Genomic DNA, 22,191 nt, shown 5'->3' on the forward strand with positions numbered 1-22,191 from the left:
ATATATATATATCTAAACCTATGCCCCTCACTCTCTCTCTTTGATTTCTCGTCGTTTGTCGCCCGAATCGACGATTGGAAGCCACGAGGATCTAGGGGCATTTCTCTACAAGTCTAGCAGAGCGGATTTTTGAATTGCACTTTTCAGGCACCACTCCAAAACTAGGGTAAGTAGGGCATTTTAGGGTTTTATTGTTAATTTGGAGCATATGAGGCCTATGAAATTCTAAATGAGAAATATTCTGTGAGTTGAGTTGATTAATTTAGGGAAAATGTAATTTCAAGATTTTGAGCTTCAAATGCAGCATGGCGTGGATTAGGGTTCCCAGTAAGCCAGGTAAGGGGATTATATTATGTTAGTTAATTTTGAAATATGGACCAATTAAATTACAATATATGATTTTTTTTTTTAACGAATGGGGTGTATAAAAGGGTGGTTTTGACTGTTATTTGTTTTGGGGAAAAATTTCATGATTTGTTTGAAATATCCTATTTTCTATAAAATAAATAGTTTAAGTAAAATAAAACCCTGGAGATGTTCAGACCCTATCTTAAGCAATTTATGTCTTTCCCTGTCAGTTTATTTTATTTATGATTTATCAGATAAAAACTGTGTGGTATGAGAAGAGTTTTTAAATGGTATGTATGAGTAGAATGTTTTTACTGATAATACACAATATGATGACAGCCGAGGGCCGAGATTTGATATAATGGTTGGGGGCCGAGATTTAATATGACGGTCGAGGGCCGAGATTTAATATGATGGCCGGGGGGGCGAGAGTTAACAAATGACAAGTTTAATATGAAATGAGAATAAAGTAGTTTTTATTGTGTAAATTGCCATATATGATCCTAGAACCCTATGGATATGAAATGTGATGTTATGAGCACGATATCATAGCTATATGTTGACAGGGAGTGCAATGACACTAGGATGATAGTGTGATGATGGATAGACCATTGGTGACCTTGGCACAATACTCCCCCGAGGAAAGTGTCGGAGGGGCCCACCAATGTAGTTTCAGACCACCATAGGCAACCATAATTGTACTTACTACCTTTATTGACTTTGCTATGGTCAGCCGACCGTATGTTGAGTCCAGTTTTTGGGCCGCACAACCCGTCAAGGGAGGAAGTTTGTCGTATGAGTTTATGATAGTGTGACGACGCTAATACAACAGTCCAGGTTGTACCTTTTATGCATATATGGGCAAATTTACTATAAAAGGGCTATATTGAGCCGACAATTTATTATTCTGATATTATGTATTTTCATATATAAACAGTGTAGTACAGTTATAAAATGTCATTTCATATACAGTTAAATAATGGAAATTTGATATTCACATGAGAACTCATGCTAGCCACACACTGATAATAATATAATCTGTCTTACTAAGAAGTGTCTCACCCCATTATACAAATTATTTTTCCGGTCCTTCAGGGAACTATTGTACCTAGCTTACCTCGGGGCTGGGATTAGACTTCTAGGAGTGGTTATCATGACTGGTGAGAAACCAGATATCTTATTTTGTTATTTTGGAATTGTAATATGTGGACAAATAGTGGTGTGTATGTATTTGGGAACAGATAGAACTCTAGTAAATTGTTTGGATGTTTTAGAAATCTTTCGTTGTATGGTTTAATTTCAGTATTGGCAGGTGCACCCGGGATTCCCTAGTTAGAGCGGGTTGCATTTATATATGCTATAGGTGGTATTAGAGAGACTTATATGTATTTTACAAGCACTCTGGGCCCACGTGGCGAGTCGGGGCGTTACAGGTGGTATCAGAGCCTAGGTTGCTAGGTTCTGCAGACTAGGTTAGATGATCTTACCAAAGTATAGGTTTTAGTAGGACGAGGATAGGGATGGGTAGAATAGGAATTTTGAGTTTTGCTTCATAAGTCTAGAGACAGAAATTTCTTGATGGACTTCTGCGTCTTTCTAGATCAGTCAATGGGTTCAAAAAACCACGACAATCCATTGATGGTTTTGTTTCCGAGCAGAGAGGCAGGAACTTGAAAACTAGAATGGGAATATGAAAAAGGCAGAGTATGTCGTAAAGATTTAGGCTGATATTTGGAATTTATTTAAAATAAGCATTTTAGTATTATGATTGTACTAGACATGGTAGGATATTAGGATTCTAAATTCGTTCTGGCTATGTCTACAGGATGGATCCCAAGGACAATAACGCTATCGCTGGAGGTAGTAGCAGTAAAGGAGCTGCCCATGAGGGTGGCAGCAATTCTACAGTGGTGCTTCGGGATTTTGCCCATCAGTTTATGGCCGAGGTTATGTGGAGCTCTCAAGGGCAAGATTGTACCACTACTGAGCTAGAAGATTCTATTAAAAAGTTTACTCTCCTAAAGCCTTCTACCTTCACGGGAAGTACCAACCCGATTCTTGCGGAGAATTGGATTTAGGAGATTGAGAAGATCTTGATCGTACTGCAACGCACCGATGAGCAGAAGGTGCTATATGCCATGTTTAAACTGATTGGAGAGGCCGAGAGATGGTGGGAAGCGGTAAAGCTACTAAAGGAGCAGAGACTATTACTGGTGGCGATGACATGGAGCCGTTTCAGAGAAGTCTGCTTTGATCGGTATTTTCCAGCCTCTGTTAAGAAAGCAAAGGTGTAAAAGTTCCTTAACCTGACTCAGGGACAGCTGACTGTTCAGAAGTACACCGTCCTATTTGTGGAGCTATCACACTTTGCTCCTTACATGGTATCAGACGAGTCTGCGAAAGCTTGGAAGTTTGAGAGGGGTTTGAAGCAGGAGATTATAAAGCAGGTGGTTGTGTTATAGGTACAGGAGTTTGCTACACTGGTGGATAAGGCCACTGTGGCAGAGGCGAGCTTATAGGGGGAGGTTAAGGCTTAAAACCCTAAGAAGAGGCTGATGCCTTTTGGTTCTCATATGGGTGCCAAGCAGGACCCTTGGAGGAGGTACGATAACGGTAGAGGCCATCGACAGGATACAGGTGTTAGGGCATTCTAGGGTATCTCATCATGCCCTATTTGCCCTACATATGGCAAGAAGTATTCGAAAAAGTGCAGGGCAAGATCAAGTGGTTGCTTTAGGTGCGGTAGACCTGGACATTTGGTGTGTGATTGTCGTGCGGCATCGAACAACACACCTCCCCAGCAGCCATATCAGGGGAGTAATCTGGCTCCACGTGAAAACTATCAGAGGGATACGACCCAGGCACAGGTGTATTCCTTAACTCTTGGCGACGCTGAGAACACCGGAGACATGGTGACAAGTACAATTTTCATTTTGTCAAATAAAGTCATTGTATTTTTTGACTCAGGTGCGACGCATTCTTTTATTTCTCGAGGTTTCATTAAATTGTGCATGGTAGAAACACAACCGTTAGATGCCAAGTTAGAAGTGGTCACATCGATAGTGTGTAGTATAGTGATCCGAGATTGGCCAGTAGAAATTCAGGGGAGAATGATGTAGTAACATGAATGATTATGGGAATTAAATAATAAAAGAAAAGATAGAAAAGGAAGATTTCAAAAGGGACTCAGCTAGGTCTTGTCGACGAACGCAGAGCACTCGTCGACGTGGACTCATGTCTCGTCGATGAGAGCTTACCGAGAAGGTTGATTTCAGGGCCTGAAGCTCATCGACGAGGGTTAGGTGCTCGTCGACGAACCCCCTTCTTGGACTCGTCAATGAGGCCACGTTGACAAACACTCTATATAAGGCTAAAAATCACATTTCTACAAGGATTGCATACCATGTTCTCTCTCTCTCTCTCTCTCTCTCTCTCTCTCTCTAAAATTCGTTTCCCTTTCCTTCTCTCTATGATTCCGGCTTCATTCTTCGTCGGTTCGACGATTGGAAGACACCATGCTACTCTTGGGAAGATTCTGTTTAAGTCTATTAGAGTAGATTATTGGTTAGGCCAACTTGGGAACCATCCCAAAAATAGGGCAAGTTTATTATTTGGGCATTTTCAGTATTATCGGGCTTATCTGAGTTTAGATTCTGTGTTGTATGCGATTATACTAGTGTTTTTTGGAGTAAAACTAAGGTATTGTGTTTTTCAGGGTTAGGGTGTTTTGGAACCTTGCAGGCATGGGTTGAGGACCCCAGTGAATATTTTTTCAGGAGCTCAGGTAAAGTATAGTTTAGAAATATGGTAAATTCAATTGTTTGACTCGGAATTATATGGGTGTTATTTCAAGGTGTTGAAAATTATAAACGCCGCATACATGAAATTATAAATAGTATTTAGAGCCCAGATAGTCAAGTAAGGGGAATACATGTTATGCCAGCCTTATTAGACATTTTATCAATATAATATAGTAGTTGATTAAAGCATGAAAATTATATAGTATTATAGTACATATTTATAGAGTTTTTTTGAATTTTGTGGCATGAGAAATACTTTAATATGATAGAATATGTTATACAGTTTTACAGAAGCATGATTATATAGCCTAGAGAGTTATGAAGCATAACTTATACAGTTATATATACAGAGTTATGGCTATACAGAATTATACAAAAATACAGTTTATATGATATATAGTATTTTACAGAATCATACTTATACAATATATTACAGAATTATGATTATGTAGTATATTTCAGAACAAGATTGTATAGTGTTTTACAGAGTTGATTATACAGTGTTTTTATTACCATGATTATACAAAATTATTAGGAACCATGATTATACATAATTTTATAGAATCATTATATACAAAATATAGAACCATGATATATAGAAATATAGTTTTTACAGAGCATAGAGTCATGACATACAGAATACAGAATTATAGTTACAAAATATATAGGTATACAGTCATTATAGCGTCATGGCTATATAGTTGATACAGAATAATGGTTATACAAAAATACAGAATCATGGTAAAATAGTTAGATTTATATAGAAATATTATTACACAATATCAAATCCCAATGGAACACAGCAATTTATAGAGTACGGTACCGTTGTGATACAGTATAGATAGTGTAACTATACATCTCAAATAGAGTATGATACAGTCGATTGTGCCCTCGAGTAAAGTTGTTAGCTCCTTGGCGTCCAGATCAGGTGGAGCGGACCTTTCATGCTATGGGCTTCTAGATATGCATACAGTTAAGCTGGCACTGGAGGGCCAACTAGTGTTTAGCCCTACCTACGAGCCGTATAACCCAGTCATGATGGGGTAAGTCATGACATATAGCCATCTAGGGGGAAATTTGTAGATATATGGTTATGTATAGTACACACAGAAAGCAAAGATTATGTATTATAGATAGAAGTACTTTTGAATAGATAACTCATAAATTTTCATATTCTATATGATATAAGCATGAGTTATTATACAAATGTTTTCTTGATGTATATTGTATACAATATTAATTAAATGATATGTTATCAACTAACTCATATGCCACACACTGGTGATAACATGTTTCTCCTTACTAAGAGGTGTCTCACCCCAACATTATTAAACATTTCAAGTAATCCAAAGAGGTGAGCAGGTCTGGCTTAGAGGTAGAGGAGGTGTAGAGTCGACGTAGTTTTTGGGGTGAGTTTTGGGCTAGTCTGTGGAGCCCACAGTATTTTAGGATTTTTGGGAAGTGTTATGTATATGTGTGTATGTGTACAGCTAGGTCTATAGTACTCTCGTATTGTATTTTGGAATATGTTGGATATGTATGTACTTCTATTGCTTAGGTGTTATACGAAATGCACAAGATACCATGGTCCCACTTCAGGCTGTGATGATGTCCGTTATGCTCATACAAGGTATTAGAAATTATATATTAACATAGAAGGAAAAAAAAGGGATGGAAATTTCAAGTCGTTACAAATGATACCTGCTAACTTGATTATATTTGACATGCATGGTTTTGATATTATTCTGGGGATGGATTGGTTAGCAGCCAACTATGCAAGTACAAACTACCACAAAAAGGAAGTAGTGTTATGACCTCCTGGGAAGCAGGAGTTTATATTTGTTGGTCATGTGTGCACTCTACACCACGGATCCTTTCAGCTATGCAGATGAGGAGGTTACTCCTAGAGGAATGTCAGGGGTATTTAGCATTCATAAAAGAAGCACCAATGGAGGAATGTAAATTGGAGGATATTTTTATGGTAAGAGAGTTCTTAGATGTTTTCCCAGAGGACTTACCGAGATTACATCCTGCTCGAGAGGTGAAATTTGTCATTGAGTTGCTTCTAAGGACAGCATCTATTTCTAAGGCTCCATACAGAATGGTTCCAACAGAATTAAAGGAGTTAAAGGAGCAGTTGTAGGAACTTTTTGACAAAGAATTTATCAGATCGAGTGTTTCACCCTGGGGAATACCGGTATTGTTTGTAAAGAAGAAAGATGAGTTGATGACGATGTGTATCGACTATAGAGAGATTAATAAAGTGACAATAAAGAATAAGTACTCGTTACCTCAAATCAACGATCTATTTGACTAGTTATAGGGCACACAGGTCTTTTCCAAAATTGATCTGCGATTCGGGTATCATCATTTGAGAGTTAAATCAGATGATGTACTAAAGACGACCTTCTATACTAGGTATGACCACTACGAAGTTCTGGTATGCCTTTCAGATTGACCAATGCTCCTACGGCACTCAAAGACCTGATGAACAAGGTGTTCCACGATTATTTAGATCAGTTCATGGTTGTATTCATCAATGACATCCTGGTTTATTCGAGGAATCCTGAGGAGCATGCAATTCATTCGAGGTTAGTACTCCAGGTACTTAAAGAAAATAAGTTGTTTTGCAAAGTTCAAGAAATGTGAGTTCTGGTTAGAGCAAGTGGCATTTCTAGTACATATGGTATCCAAGGAAGGTGTTTCAGTGGACCCGAGTAAGATAGAAGCGATAGTTGATTGGGTGAGACCAAAGAACGTGCGTGAGGTTAGAAGCTTCTTGGGTCTGGTAGGATATTATTTTCGGTTCGCAGTGGGATTTTCTAGATTATCAGGTCTATTGACACGACTCATGAGGAAGAACATCAAATTCAAATGGACTGGTGAGTGCGAGCAGAGTTTCTAGGAACTGAAACAGTGAGTAGTTTCTGCCCTAGTGCTGATCATTCCATCGGGAGATGGTGGATTTGTGATCTACAATAATGCATCTCAGAAAGTACTTGGGTGTGTCTTAATGCAGCAGGGAAAAGTTATCATGTACGTTTTTCGCCAACTCAAGGAGTATGAGAAGAACTATCTGATGCACGACATAGAATTGGTAGCAGTAGTCTATGCATTAAAAATATGGAGGCACTACCTATATGGTGAAAGGTGTGAGATTTTCACTGATCACAAGAGTCTTAAAAACTTTTTCACTCAAAAGGAGTTAAACATGAGGCAGAAGAGATGGCTTGAGTTGATAAAGGATCACGACTATACCATCAGTTACCACCCAGGAAAAGCTAATATGGTAGCTAATGCTTTGAGTCGGACGTTAGTGCATGTGTCAGTCTCAACAATTGGAGTTCAGCATCATATCAGAATGGATATGGAAAGGTTGGGTGTGGAGTTAGTGGAAGGAAATCACCAGCCGTTCATTGCTAGCCTAGTAGTGCAACCAACCTTACGGGAAAGGATCAGAATGGCTCAAATGAAAGATACAGAGCTGGTAGAGATTATGAGTGGAATATAGGATGGGTTGAATTCAAATTTCAACATCTCAGATGATGGGGTGTTGAGATTTCACACCAAGATATGTGTATCGAATGATGCTGAAATTAAAAGAATCATCCAGGAAGAGGCTTATCATTCTTTATATATAGTGCATCCAGGGAGCACAAAGATGTACAGGGATTTGCGAGAATCTTTCTGGTGGTCTAACATGAATAGAGAGATCGACCATTTTGTTGAGCAGTGCCTGACATGTCAGTAGGTGAAGACCAAGCACCAAAGGCCAACGGGACCGTTGCAACCACTTCTCATTCCTAAGTGGAAGTGGGAGCATATTTCCATGGACTTTGTCATAGGATTGCCATCGGCACTTCAGGGACAGAATGTTATTTGAGTAGTTTTTGACAGACTGGAAAAGCTCTATGTGCAGGAGATAGTCAGATTGCATGGGGTGCTTGCATCCATTATTTCAGATAAGGACCCTCGGTTTAATTCCTAGTTTTAGAAAAGTCTACAGGAAGCACTAGGAACTCAACTTACTTTTAGTACTGCTTTTCACCCATAGACCGATGGTCAATCAGAGAGGACCATTCAGATTCTAGAAGATTAACTGCGGGCGTGTGTACTGGATTTTGGGGGTAGTTGGATTAAATATCTACCATTAGTTGAGTTCGTATACAATAACAGTTATCAGACTAGTATTGGGATAGTACTGTATGAGGCACTGTATGGTCGGAGGTGCCGATCTCTGTTGTATTGGGACGAGGTCGGTGAGCGAAAAATTTTGGGACCGAAACTTGTTCGACAGATCTCTAAAAAGGTCTAATTTATCAAGAAAAGAATTAAGACAGCATAAAGTTGGTAGAAGAGCTATGTAGATACACGCCGGTGAGAGCTGGAGTTTGAGATAGGTGATGCCATATTTTTTAGGATTGCTCCGATGAAAGGGGTAATGAGATTTGGGAAGAAGGGGAAACTAAACCCTAGATACATCGGGCCATTTGAGGTTCTAGAAAGAGTTGGTCCGGTGGCATACAAAATAGCATTACCCCCATCATTGTCTAGGATTCACGACGTGTTCCACGTGTCCATGCTAAGGAAGTACATTCTGGATCCTTCACATGTGATTAGTTACGAGTCTTTGGAGCTCAAGGATATGTTGGTATATGAGGAGATACCGGTTCAGATTCTAGACTATAAGGAACAGGACTACATACTAAGAGGATTCCACTTGTAAAGGTGCTTTGGAATAATCATATAGTGGAGGAAGCATCATGGGAATCAGAGACAGAAATACGTCAAAAGTATCCACAACTACTCTAGTAAGTAGAGCGGTTGGTAAGAGTTGGTTTTGTATATAGGTTTCTTAAAGTAGGTTGTTTTGTTTTGTCAGTTGTTTATTGTTATTTTTTATGGATGGTCTCTAAGAGAGTTTTGTATGGATATTGTAATCTCTCGAGACATTGTGTGTAACCACGGTATTCCTCCGCCATAAGTGAGGGTATTTAATAAACTTGGGATGGGGATGCTATGTGGGTAACCGCCGGCTCTTCCTAGAGTCGAATCAGCAGATTAGTGATAATACAGGAGATGTAATGGAAATCAATTAGCAAATTTCGAGGAAGAAATTTCTATAAGGGGGGGGGGGAAGATTGTAGAAACTCGAACCCGAAAATAAGGAAATAAATAAAGAAAAAAAAAAGAAAATTCTAAAAGGCAGTAGTTCCTTAACGAATTCCTTGCTTTCGTCGACAAATGTCCTTATGTGGTTCGTCAACGAAATTCAGGTGTCGTCAACGAAGAAATACCAAGAGGAATTTCAGGCATATGGTTCCTCGACGAACCCCTTCTTTCGTCGACAAATGTTCTTCTACGATTTGTCAATGAAGGTCCTATTTTTTCAACAAATTGTGTCAAGTCAAAGGGTTATAAATAGATTTTTTTAGTTACTTCTTCATTAAGTAAACATAAATCTCTCTCTCTCTCTCTCTCTCTCTCTCTCTCTCTAAACCTGTGCCCCTCACTCTTTCTCTTTGATTTCTCACCATTCGTCATCCGAATAGACGATTGGAAGCCGTCACAAGGATCTAGGGGCGTTTCTCTACAAGTCTAGTGGAGTGGATTTTTGAACTGGACTTTCCAGGCACCACTCCAAAACCAGGGTATTTTAGGGTTTTATTGTTAATTTGGAGTATATAAGGCCTAGGAAATGCTAAATGATAAATATTTTGTGTTAAGTTGATTAATTTGGGGAAAATGTAATTTCAGGGTTTTGAGTTTCGAACACTGCAGGACGTGAAATAGGGTTCCCAATAAGCCAGGTTAGGGGATTATATTATGTCAATTAATTTTGAAATATGGACCAATTAAATTGCAATATATGATTTTTTTTTAACGAATCGGGTATATAAAAGGATGGTTTTGACTGTTATATGTTTTTGGGGAAAATTTTTGTGATTGGCTTGAATTCTCTTATTTTCTATAAAATAAATAGTTTAAGTTAAATAAAACCCTGGAGATACTCAGACCCTATTTTTAGAAATTTATGTCTTTCCCCATCATTTTATTTTATTTATGATTTATCAGATAAAAATTGTGTGGCATGAGAACAATTTTCAAATGGTATATATGAGCAGAATGTTTTTACTGATAATACATAGTATGACATGACGGTCGGGGGCCGAGATTTGATATGACGGTCAAGGGTCGAGATTTAATATGACAGTCGGGGGCCGAAATTTGATATGACAGCTGAGGCCGAGATTTAATATGACAGCCGAGGGCCAAAAGTTAATAAATGACAGGTTTTATATGAAATGAGAATAAAACAGTTTTTATTGTGTAAATTGTCATATATGATTCTAGAACCTTGTGGATATGAAATGTGATGTTATGAGCACGGTATCGTAGTTATATGTTGGCAAGAAGTGCAATCACACTAGGATGATAGTGTGATGATGGATAGACGATTGGTGACCGAGGCACAGTTCTCCCTTGAGAAAAGTGCAGGGTGGCCCATCCGATGCAGTTCCGGATGACCATAGGTAGGCACAATTGTACTTACTACCTTTACTTACTCAGTTATGGTCGGTCGGCCATATGTTGAGTCCAATCTTCAAGCTGCACAATTTGTCATGGGGGAAAGCATGTTGTATGAGTTTATGATAGCGTGACAACGCTAATACAGCAGTCCAAGTTGTATCTTTTATGCATATATGGGCAAATTTACTATAAAAGGGCTATATTGAGCCAATAATTTATTATTCTGATATTATGAATTTTCATATATAAACAGTGTAGTACAGTTATAAAACGTCATTTCATATACAGTTAAATAATGGAAATTTGATATTCACACGAGAACTCATGCTAGCCACACACTGATAATAATATAATCCGTCTTACTGAGAAGTGTCTCACCCCATTATACAAATTATTTTTTAGGTCCTTTAGGGAACCGTACCTAGCTTACCTCGATGTTGTGATTAGACTTTTGGGAGTGATTATCAGGACTGGTGAGAAACTAGATTTCTTATTTTGTTATTTTGGGATTGTAATATGTAGACAGATAATGGTGTGTATGTATTTGGGAATAGATAGAACTCTGGTAAATCGTTTGGATATTTTATAAATCTTCCACTATATGGTTTAATTTAAGTATTGGCAGGTGCCCCCGGGATTCCCTAGTTAGGGCGAGTTGCATTTATATATGCTACAGGTGGTATCAGAGAGACTTATATGTATTTTACTAGCACTCCAGACCCACGTGGCGGGTCGGGTGCTACAAGGATAGTCCCTGGAGAGCAGCTAGGCAAAAAAAAGCTCATCAAGAATAGCTCGGCAGAAACTACCCACGAAGGGTAGCTCGGAAAAAAGAGCTCAGCAAGAATTGCCACGAAGAGCAGCTCGACAGAAATTGCCCACAAAGAGCAGCTCGGCAAGAACAATCCATGGAGAGCAGCCTGGAAAAAAACAATTCGACAAGAATTGCCACGAAGAGCAGCTCACCAGAAATTGCCTAGGAAGAGTAACTCGGCAAGAAAAGTCCATGAAGAGCAACTCGGAAAAAATCAACTCGGCAAGAAAAGTTCGGTAAGAATAGCTCGGCCAGAACAGCTAAGCAAAAATAGCTCGACAAAAAATGTTCGGCAAAAAGGGCTGAGCAAGAGCAGGTAAAAAAAAAACTTCCGAATTTTAGAAGTAAGCTCCACAAATTCTAAACTAAAGGAGGGGGGTGGGGGGGGGGTAACTGATATACCCTAAATATACCAAGGTCAAAGGGTCAATCTGCCATATGGGATAATTAAGACGCAGCAGCAATCAAGGTCATCAACACTCAAAGGCAGCTACTTAGAATGGGTCAAATGCCATAAGGCCAAAGTGACTCACGCCCGCGCCATAAACAGCTGGTGTCAACTCCATAAAGGCCAAGAGCGATTCACGCCTACGCCATAACTCACCAATAAATGGCATTACATCCTTGGGTCAAATTTCGTTGCTATTAATAGGGACTTGGGTGGAGAGGCCAAGGTATCTCATTCATAACTACACTTTACTGTTGCATATAACCTCTCTAAAGCAGTCTCTCACTTATGCATCATAGTGATCCCCCGTAGTACACCCCAGGTCCTCCAAGCCACCTTTGTTCTCATCCTTTTCAAGTGATCGGAGATCGGAAGGCTCATCGGAGGTCTTCGACTTTTTTATTCCATAACAAAATTAAAGAAATGAAATGATAACAAATGCAATGTGGTCTCGTGTGGTTCATTCCTCTATATAGATTTCATGAAATATTTCTTTATGGATTGGAAGATTATAAAAAGAATTTTTTTAAAAAATAATAAAATTTAACAATTTTACTGCATGCATCAACCATCCTTTACGAACTGATAAACCTAATCTTCTCGAGAACATGAATAGTTGATCGGATCGTAGGGGCAGTCAATCGCTTCATTTGCTAAATTATCTTTTATTAATTGCTAATTGGTTGTGAATATATAATAAACCTTATTTAGTTATGTCGTGCATTTGAAAGTTTTAGAAGGTAAAATGAATAATAAGATGGGCAAAAAAATATGTCAACACTTTCAACCTGCTCTTAAACTATTGACTTATTAATTTTTTGTTTTTTTTTCCTTGAGCTAATTTGTCTTATACATTTTGTACTCCTAAAAAATTAGGATAATTTTCAATATTGACTTACATAAACAATAGTAAATTTGGCCATTAGAAAGAATCAACCACTCCTCTATATTCGTATATTTCCAATGATTTATTTCAAATTATAAATTGAACTTCATTATAAAATTATATTTTTAAAAGAACCTTAGTATTTTTAATTAACCATTAACATAATAAAAACAATATCTTTGCTGTTCAATGGAGGGTCGGCCAAACGAGCCAACCCTATGAGGTTCCACAAATTATGTCAGCCATATGTCTTGATAGCCATACAGCACTCACCAGACGCGGGCGAGCGTGGCATATTTAGCCAACTGACCCTTTTAAATTTGACGGTCGCGCTCCCGTCTCTATTTATAGTCATCTCTTCCTACATGCTCTCTCCATCTCGCCGATGTGGGATTATTATTTCTGATAGCCTACTCTCCCTCTCTTCTCTGAAATTGCCCACCCCCTGTTCGATGAAATTCCTCTTCAAACCTCTCGCCTCCACACTCCGATCACCGCCCATGATTTACTCGCCATCTCTGCCCCGTCCACATGCATTCACAGCCCATTTGTCTCTTTTGCATTTTTCCTGATTTATTTCTCTTGTATTATTAAAAAGTTTTTCTCTTTGTTGGAATTGGGTGCATATTGTTGTGGGTGCTTTTGTTTTGTCTTTCGTCAAAGGAATGGATCAATGTCTTGATGGGGTATTGAGCGAATTCAATGGGAGTGAAAAACTATGTGGATGAGTTAGGCAAGGATTCGGAGGTATTATTACGCTGTGATTGTAGCTTTAGATCATAGGACTCTTGAGGAATTTGGTTTATGCATGGTCCATGACATTTTGTTACTAGGAAGAATGGGTTTATCATTTACGAATGGTTGATATGTGGAAATCTGGTGTCTGACTGTTTGGTGCAGCTGCAGTGCCCTGTTATCTGGAGCACTTGAGAACCCATTTGCGGATCTATGTGGTTCTAGAGAATGATCATGAGAATGAAGCATTCATTCCACAGGAAAGTTTCTTTCGTGGGGGAATTTTCTTTGTTCAATTTGAATTGTTCCAATGTTGCCCATGTGTGTTTCAAATTTTAGACTTTGAGACTTTAAATTTGAAATTAAATTAATTTAAATAAATTTTAATATTATATTATATCTTATTCAAATTCAAATTCAAATTCAAATTCAAATCCTTTAAACATAGTGTAAAAGTAAATTGACAAGTAACAATGACATAAAAATTGAAAACTTGGGAATCTTGTACAATAGTTTGCGATCATCATGCATGCTCAAATGTTCAATTAGTCCCTTAGAAACAAGATTATTAACCTCATGGAGTCACCTTGTGGGCTTTTGAGCATGTTTGGGTTGGATGTGACTTATTGGTTTGTATTTTTTTATCCAAATTGCGTACTTTGGTTATCAACTAATTCAATTTAAGAAGTTTGAAAAGCCAAAAAAAAATGTGGTACAGTTGTAGGGATATTTTAATATTTTTGGATCCTTAGAACACTTTTTTTTTTGGCTTGTATGCAGTGGTACAGAATTAATTCATGTAAGGGCTAAAAGAGATAAGTGTCGCGTGCTAAGATATATTTAGTGCTTTAGATTTAAAGTCACTTCCGCCATGACCTCTTTCGTTAAATTTAAAATCATTATGATGGGAACAGAAAACTATTGTGTAGGACAATCAAATAAACTATTGTTTTTGTGTTTTTGTTGGCTTCCTCTGTAGCTGAGAGAGGTCATGGCTTAATATAATGCATAGAGCATGACAAAAGCCATTCAAACTATGTTATTGCATTTATATAGATATATATTGCAACTATATAATCAAAGCCCTTTGCAAATTTGATGATACTATTCAATCTACTCATGTAAAACTACAAACTTGACTCCCATTTCTTAAAAAAACTTTTTGCAATTTGTCCTTTATTTTGGAATGTTTCATGAAAATTAAAACAGATCTTATAAACAACTTATAGATGGCAACAATTTGGTCTGATTTTGATAGACATCATTGATGGATCCCTTAAAATGTGTGTTGAGCTTAACAATCAACTTTCTCTTGAAGTTCTTAAAAAAATTTAGTTTTTTTTTTTTTTTCTGCAAGAAAAAAAAAATCAAATTACAATGGCTAGAAACAAATATTTCATGACTTCGGAAGTTGCAGAATAGAAGAAAAAATCTAACGTGTGTTGCTAGCATGTGAAATGTGCAAAACTACTCTTTCTAAGGATCTCGACAAAATATTTCTTGAACTTCGAGTGTGCTAGCAATGGCTTTCAAGTGATGAACTTTGGAACGAAATATAGATTGGTTTTAATTGCAGTGGTGCGTTGAGAAAAATATAGGAAATAGATGATTTGTGGGTTCTCTAATGGTCTTATAGTGATGAAATTTTAAGGAATAGCCAGTGGAGGGTTTTTGTTTTTAATGGTAGTGGACGTGTCACAAATAGGTGGTAGATGTGTCGCAGAAAAGTGGGGTTTGAAACACAAGGTGGCAATTTTTTTTTTCTCTCTCGAATTGTAGGATTAGTAATTGACGGTTCATATAGAAAATCAAAGAGAGAGAGAGAGAGAGAGAGAGAGAGAGAGAGAGAGAGAGAATAAGAAAAAGAGAAGAGAACTTTTAACATATTAGGATAGAAATTACTTCAGGAATACAAACAAAACAAAAAGTACAAATGGAATAAAAGGAAATAGCTAAAAAGCATGAGAAAGAAGAACAGAGGATGAAGAAACCAAAGACGAAGAAATTTAGTTTGTTAAAAAGAAAAAGTGAAAAATTGGGGATTAAAATAGAAGAACAAAGATCAATTATGGGCTGTGATACTAAATGATGTAGAATAGCATCAAGAGTTACCACCAAGAGATAATTTGGGAGACAAGGATATGAGAGGAGGAATGAGGAAATACAATTGACGGAGACGCAAGTTAAACTTCTCAATTGAAAATCATCAAAAACTAAACATGCCTCACAAGCTATAAGAAAAGAAGGAAGATGGAGCAAGAGAGGAGGAAAGAGGAGATACAATTGAGTGGAACTCAAGTTAAACTTCAAAATTCAAAGTCATCAAAAACTAAACATGACTCGCAGCCTTATAAGAAAGTCTTAAGATACATAAAATTACAAATAAACTCCTAGAAGACATGTCTATTGCAAAAGAGCCTCCAAATACACATAATTCTACCACTAATTAAACTAAACATGCAAAATAATCTAGTTCAGTAGATACAACAATCCATTGATCCTACTTTTGAATTCGACACTTCAAACTATTATAGGTGAAATGGGGAGGAACCCCAAGAGGAAACAAATTCATGAGTCAATAAGAGTGACATTAGCGCAGATACATAAGCTAGCTTAATTTTCAGTGATGAGGAAGGATCTTTGGCCTACCAAGGACTTGCTTTCTAGATCAACCATCTGATTTTTTATTAAAGGAAGAGAAATTCTTTGATGCTAGATATTGACGGACCAAATATAACGAAAACTTATCTAATCTCAAGAAGTTATGTATCATCGATCTTAATGTTATTGAATTGTTGCTTTGTGGTTTAATTAATTTTAAGGGAATACCTGCTAAAAGCAAATGTAATTAGAAGATGTTTATACATGGCACCTTCCTCAAGGACATGGATGAAAGTGTATCGCAGAACTATTGCCCTCACTACTGATTCAAGACATTAAGAATAATATAAATATTCGGATACACTGATCAAGTTCAAAGACTTGGCATGAACATATCACTGTTTCTTCACACAATAACTTTATTCAAATTTCAGATAAGACAAAAAAAGTGTATCCAGACAAAATATCAAAATGGCGAAGTACTGAACACAATCAAATTCATTATTTTGTGATTTTTGAGCCCAACATTGAAACACAGGTGTAGCAATTTGTGCCCCCAATTCGAGTTGAGTCCGCAAACAAATTGAGCTGAATTGAACTCTTAAATATTTGAGCTTGGCTAGGTCAAATTTTGCACCGTTTGAATTTAATCCGAGCTCAAGAAAGTTGTTCTTATTTTGTTTGGCCGAAACTCATAAAAGTTTTTGAGGCCAGTTTGGCTTGATATGGATAGAATTCCCAACTCAAGTAAGAGCTTTCTTCTCATCCCAAATTAAGAAAGCTTTTGAAGGATTATTTGAAGTTAGTAAACTATTTTACAACTTTTCTTTTCTTTTTTTTTTTCCATTTCATCTTCTGATGGTTTCTCTGACAAAGCAAATGCTATACAATATGGAACAATTTAAAACACTGTTATTTATCAAAGCTTAGGAATTAATGTAACACATTGCTTGTGCCTGAAGAAAGTAAGAATCCTTATATTTTCTGCCACTACCCACATGAATCCCACTACGTATCCAATCCTCGCGATGTATCCACGCATCACGACTGAAGTCGAGAATTCCAAGAACCTGTCATGAACAACAGATCCAATTACATTACATAAAAACATGGAGAAAACATAAAATGCTGTATTTCCCAAAAGCAGGTGCATCGAAAGTAGACATGGGTTAGGCTACCAGCCTACGATGCTGATCTAAAGACAGTACAATATTTATAATCTAATATGTTACTCTCAACAACAACAATATTTATACTCTAATATTTGTTATTGGTGTTGTCGTTGTTGTTGTATGTCACTCTCAATTCACTGATTTCAAAATTTGAAATGCTGTTAATCTTTCCAAAATAGCTCTACAACAGAAATCTGTAGCAATTAAAAGAGTATCTGTTGACAAGTTGAAATATTTGTATCTTGGACACCAAAAAATGTCTTATCATTGCATTTGAGAATACAAGTTCAGGATTGTGATCTTGAAATCATGTGATTTTGGATAAATTTTAATTCAGAATTTTATGGAGCTCTATTGAAATTCACGCAATTTCAAATGCAGTCTCAAATTTGTTCTCGAACTCTGTGCATAAATTTGTTTCTTAATGTTAATGACAAAATTGTAGTCATTGAAGAGTGTCAATTCTTGCATTGAACACCACACAAATCCCTTCCCACAAACTGAGACTTTAACATATGTATGGGACCTTCATGCTGCCGGTGATTTAGGAGGTGCCCCATCAAGGAGAAAATCTTTCTTCAAACTGCAGCATGTTGCAAAAAGTGGGCAAGGGGCTCACCCGTAGTGAGACCAATATAGGTCACCCAATACTGATGGTTTCTAATTTGGTTCTTATTTTTGTCATTTATTTGTTTTTGAAAGAGTTGTGGGTGCCCGCCACGTGGGAGGGGAGCGGGGAGGGGTAGGGAAGAGCCACTGAGGAGCAAGGGGCATTGGAGTTGGGAATTAGGATGCCAACAAGTACTTATCAGCATTATAGTCATTATTTGTTTATTTCATTGCTGTTCCTATTGCGCTACTATAAACTAGTGGTACAAAATATTAAGAACAGCTGAAAAATATCACAAAAAAAGATGGACAATATTTTGATTGATTTGATGCTTAAGAAAATATTTTGATTATGCATGTATTATTCCCTACAAATCTAGAATATCTTAATTGTTCTAGATATTTATTTGACTTTACATATTTCTAGAAGAATAAATTTTAAATATTAGATGATCTTTAGTTTTCATGTTTAATTTGAATGCTTGGAACATTGGTTACTGATGTGATTGTTGGACACACCCATCTCTCTTACAGCAAGTTATTGAATGTGCATGCATGCATGCATCATCTTGCTCAAATTTGAAGAGATACAGAAGTGGGTCATGTGTGCAAGAGCCTTCCAGCAATTTTTTAGCTTGATCAGTCTTTTTGTTTTGTGCTTCCACATTTATAGCCTGTGGAGATCCTTTCTTTATAATTAGACTCGCATCCTTCAGTCCTTTGAGCTTATCTGATCTTGTTAACAATGTTTAGTAAATTGGAAAACCTAATCACAGGGATGTCTCCCTCTATTCATGATATATGTCTAACACATCACAATAGCCATAATACCCTCACTAACTCATGCTTACTAATGCAAGTAACGAAACTAAGAAAACAAAGAAAACACCAATGTATGCTCCTAGCTTGTTACATATGTACTAAGAAACACAAATACACCTTTAGGAGGCCCAAGTGTCTTATGCGACACAAGTTAGAAATGGCCCAATACATGTTGGAAATTATTATTACTATTTTTTAAAAGGCTTTTGTGTTAGGCACAAGGTTTCATTAACTGGATTTTGATGATGATAAAATATTTGTTCTAATGACTTTGTGCTTTTAACTTGTGGTTCAATCGGTTCAAGCCATTAGAGTTAAAAAATTGAGAGAACTTGAAGATTTATTTCTTATTTACTTATATTTGTTTCTCTCAAATGTAATGAGTTCTACATTTGTATCTCTCTAAGAATATGAAGGTCATGATACAAGAGGAAAAAAACTGGGAAAAAAAAAAAAAAAAAGCCACTAAGAGATTCTTCCAGGCTATGCTAGGGTTGGTCAACTGGCCAAGAGAGGGCGGTCGACCAGCCAAGGCAAAATGCCCAAGCAGTCAACCGCTCAGTATTTGCAAGACTATCAGCCTAGGCAGAAAGCTCGAGCAGTCAACTGGCCTGTAAAATAGGTCAACCAATCTAAATAACTAATTAACTCATAACAGGAAAAAAAAAAAAAAACAGCTAGTTTGACCAAGTACTCTATAAATATGTCCCCTTACACCCAAGTAACTTGAGAGAACATTTCCATATTGAATATCTAAGTGCTTAAACTCTTTCTTCTCTCTTAATCTCTCTTGTGCCTTAAATTGCTTATTGTGAGGTAAGTCACAAAACTCTTGTGCCATCACTTGTTTACTCTTTGACACTACATTTGGGAGCATGGATTTGGAGGCTTGGATTTGGATTTGGTTGGATTTGAACAAAAATCAATACAATGTATTACATTTTGTCCAAATCCACACAACCCCAAATCTAAGACTTCTCCCAAATGTAGGGTGAGAGTTATCAATTTGTGCTTCAAATTTGTAAATCTTTCCTTACGAGGAATTTTTTGTTGTAATCAAAATCTCTTGTAAATTAGTGACCTTGCTTCCATTCAACCAAAGCGGTGTAATTAGTATAAGGGATTAGTAGAACCTCAAAGTGGTTGGCCTTGAGAGAGTGGATGTAGGCGAGAAGAGCTGAACCATTATGTAAGTGTTTTCTGTCTTTACCCCTGCTTTATTTATTTGATTGCTTTTATATTGTGTATTTGCTTGAGTTGTTTTAATTCATTTTGCATTTGATACCAAGCATTTAATTTTTATTAAACCCAATTCACTCCCCCTCCCCTTGAGTTGCATCTTGGCAAACAAATGGTATCAGAGTTCTTTTAAAATTTAGACTCCACCCTATTTTGAGTAAACCTCTATCTACAGCCCTTTCAGTAAATCTCCATCTACAACCCTATCCACCGTCCTACTTAAAATATCAACCACTAAAACAAACAAAAACAGGGAAAGAGCGTCACCTTGCCTAATCCCTGTTGTAGCCTTCAACCAAGATCTAGGCTCACCATTCACTAAAAACAAGCAGCTCACATTATGCAAACAAACTCCAATCCAATGCTGCCATCTCTCACTGAACTCCTTTCTCACAAAAATCCAATTTAAGAAATTCCAATTCACTCAATCATTAGTTTTCTCAAATCCAACTTTAAAATGAGTCCCTTCTTCCTTCTCTAAATGTCCTCAACAACCTCATTGGCAACCAAAATGGCATCCACAATTTGCCTACACCTCACAAACTCAACCTGTTAGCTAAAACTTTAGTGACGGTTTTATAAACTCTAGAAACTAAGGTAACAGATCAAAAATTCGACATCTCGATGGATTTACCCTTCTTCGGCACAAAAATTATGAAAGTGGGAGGTCTTATTATTCCATCATTTGAGTTATCCTTTGATCTATGAAGTCAAACAAAGATTGAAAGCCTTCAAAGTGGAGAGTATACCACCACTCCTTGATAAGCTTCTGAAAACCTTATTGTAGGAGCCACATTTTGAACACAGAAAGAAGTTGATCCTTCATTCCCCTAATGCCCAGGAATATGGGAAATGGTAAGAGGTAGGCTAGGGAGAAGCTTTTGGGTAACTTTCAGAAAGTACTCTTCCCAGGCCCATCAAGATTAAAAAATGTATCAATTCTTGAGAAAGAGGGGTTCTCCTAAGTTGGACCAAGTAAAATGGTGCCAATAAGAGAGGGAGGGGGGGGGGGGGGGGTGTCAATAAAAGCATTATCATCAAGAAGTCCCTTAAATATTTCATTTTTGCATTCTCTGATGTTCCCCTATTCCTTTTGCAAAGGAAGAGCACCATTTTGAGATCCCCTCCAATTAACCAAGGAGCATCCTATTTTGTTCTAATATCATACAGTTCATTCAAATATAAGTGCCTGGATGGTCCTTCAACTGGTCCATACACGTGAGTAAAATACCAGGAAAATATGGCATTCAAGAAGCACTTCACCACTGTACTTTTAGCTTTATTAGTGAGAGACCCAAACATTCCAAGAAATAAGCCTCAAGGTCAATCCAAAAAATAATCCCTGTCGCAGTCAACCTCAGGATCTGGAAAACTCCCATTCCCATCGTAGTTTGACGAAAATTCCTCTCTCTTCAATTCTTTGCTCTTATCTTCCTTTTTGCTGTTACTGACATTCCTCTCAAGGTTTGTTTGCCTCCCAATCTCTTCTTCTCCTCTATTTCCTTTAATAGGGTCACAGCTTTTTCCACGAATTTTCATCAAATGAGACTCCAATGGCTTTGCTCACCATTTTGACCTTCTGGAGGATCCAATTAGGAGCTTTGTCCTTAAATTGATCACTGTTGCTATCAATGCATCTGAATTCCTCAAACTTTGGTGATTGCGTATCAACTTGAATTTCTTACCCGACTTTTTTTATTCATTCAATTTTTCATTCCCCCATCCCCACACCATTCCATTTTGTGAAACAAACGTGAGGTATGTTCTCAAAAGAATGAATTCTATACCCAGCCAAGTGAAATAAATAAACCAAAGACTTAATACTCTTTTAGATCAGCAAAGAAACCTATATTAAAGACAAACAGGGTATCAAGAAGATGCCAATCAAATACAACAAAAAACAAACAAAAAAACTGAAACGAATACCAGCCACTGAAGTGCATCCAAGAAATCAAGAAAAACAGGGAGGTCCCTCCCAGGCAATACACAATGCCAACCAGAGATCATGGAAAACCAGTTATCTTTAACAGCCTGCAGAGAAGAAACTGTCCCATAGAAGGCCATTCTATTTCTTTCTTTCCAAATTGCCCAAAAAAAATAGCAACAGGAATAAGAGTAAAGGCTCTCAAATGCCGTTAAAGCCTAAGAAGCAGGCTGCTACAGAAGCATGAAAACAGTTAATTTTA

General features: G+C 37.3%; 1 protein-coding gene and 1 non-coding gene across 2 annotated transcripts in view; both read right to left on the bottom strand.

The window, feature by feature from the left end:
- Positions 1–13,017: 13,017 nt before the first annotated feature.
- On the bottom strand, positions 13,018–13,144 carry LOC131152514 (U11 spliceosomal RNA). Its single transcript, XR_009136011.1, has one exon. It is a non-coding gene; the product is annotated as a U11 spliceosomal RNA (small nuclear RNA).
- A 3,814-nt stretch (positions 13,145–16,958) lies between these two features.
- Positions 16,959–22,191, bottom strand: part of LOC131152171 (actin-related protein 9) — an 88,511-nt gene continuing 83,278 nt past the window's right edge. The window contains exon 20 of the mRNA XM_058103876.1: positions 16,959–17,233. Within this exon, the coding sequence (XP_057959859.1) occupies positions 17,090–17,233 (144 nt within the window). The 3' untranslated portion in view covers positions 16,959–17,089. The remainder of the gene's footprint in view (positions 17,234–22,191) is intronic.

The sequence above is a fragment of the Malania oleifera genome, chromosome 3 (genome assembly GCF_029873635.1).
Source record: "Malania oleifera isolate guangnan ecotype guangnan chromosome 3, ASM2987363v1, whole genome shotgun sequence".
Lineage (NCBI taxonomy): Eukaryota > Viridiplantae > Streptophyta > Magnoliopsida > Santalales > Ximeniaceae > Malania > Malania oleifera.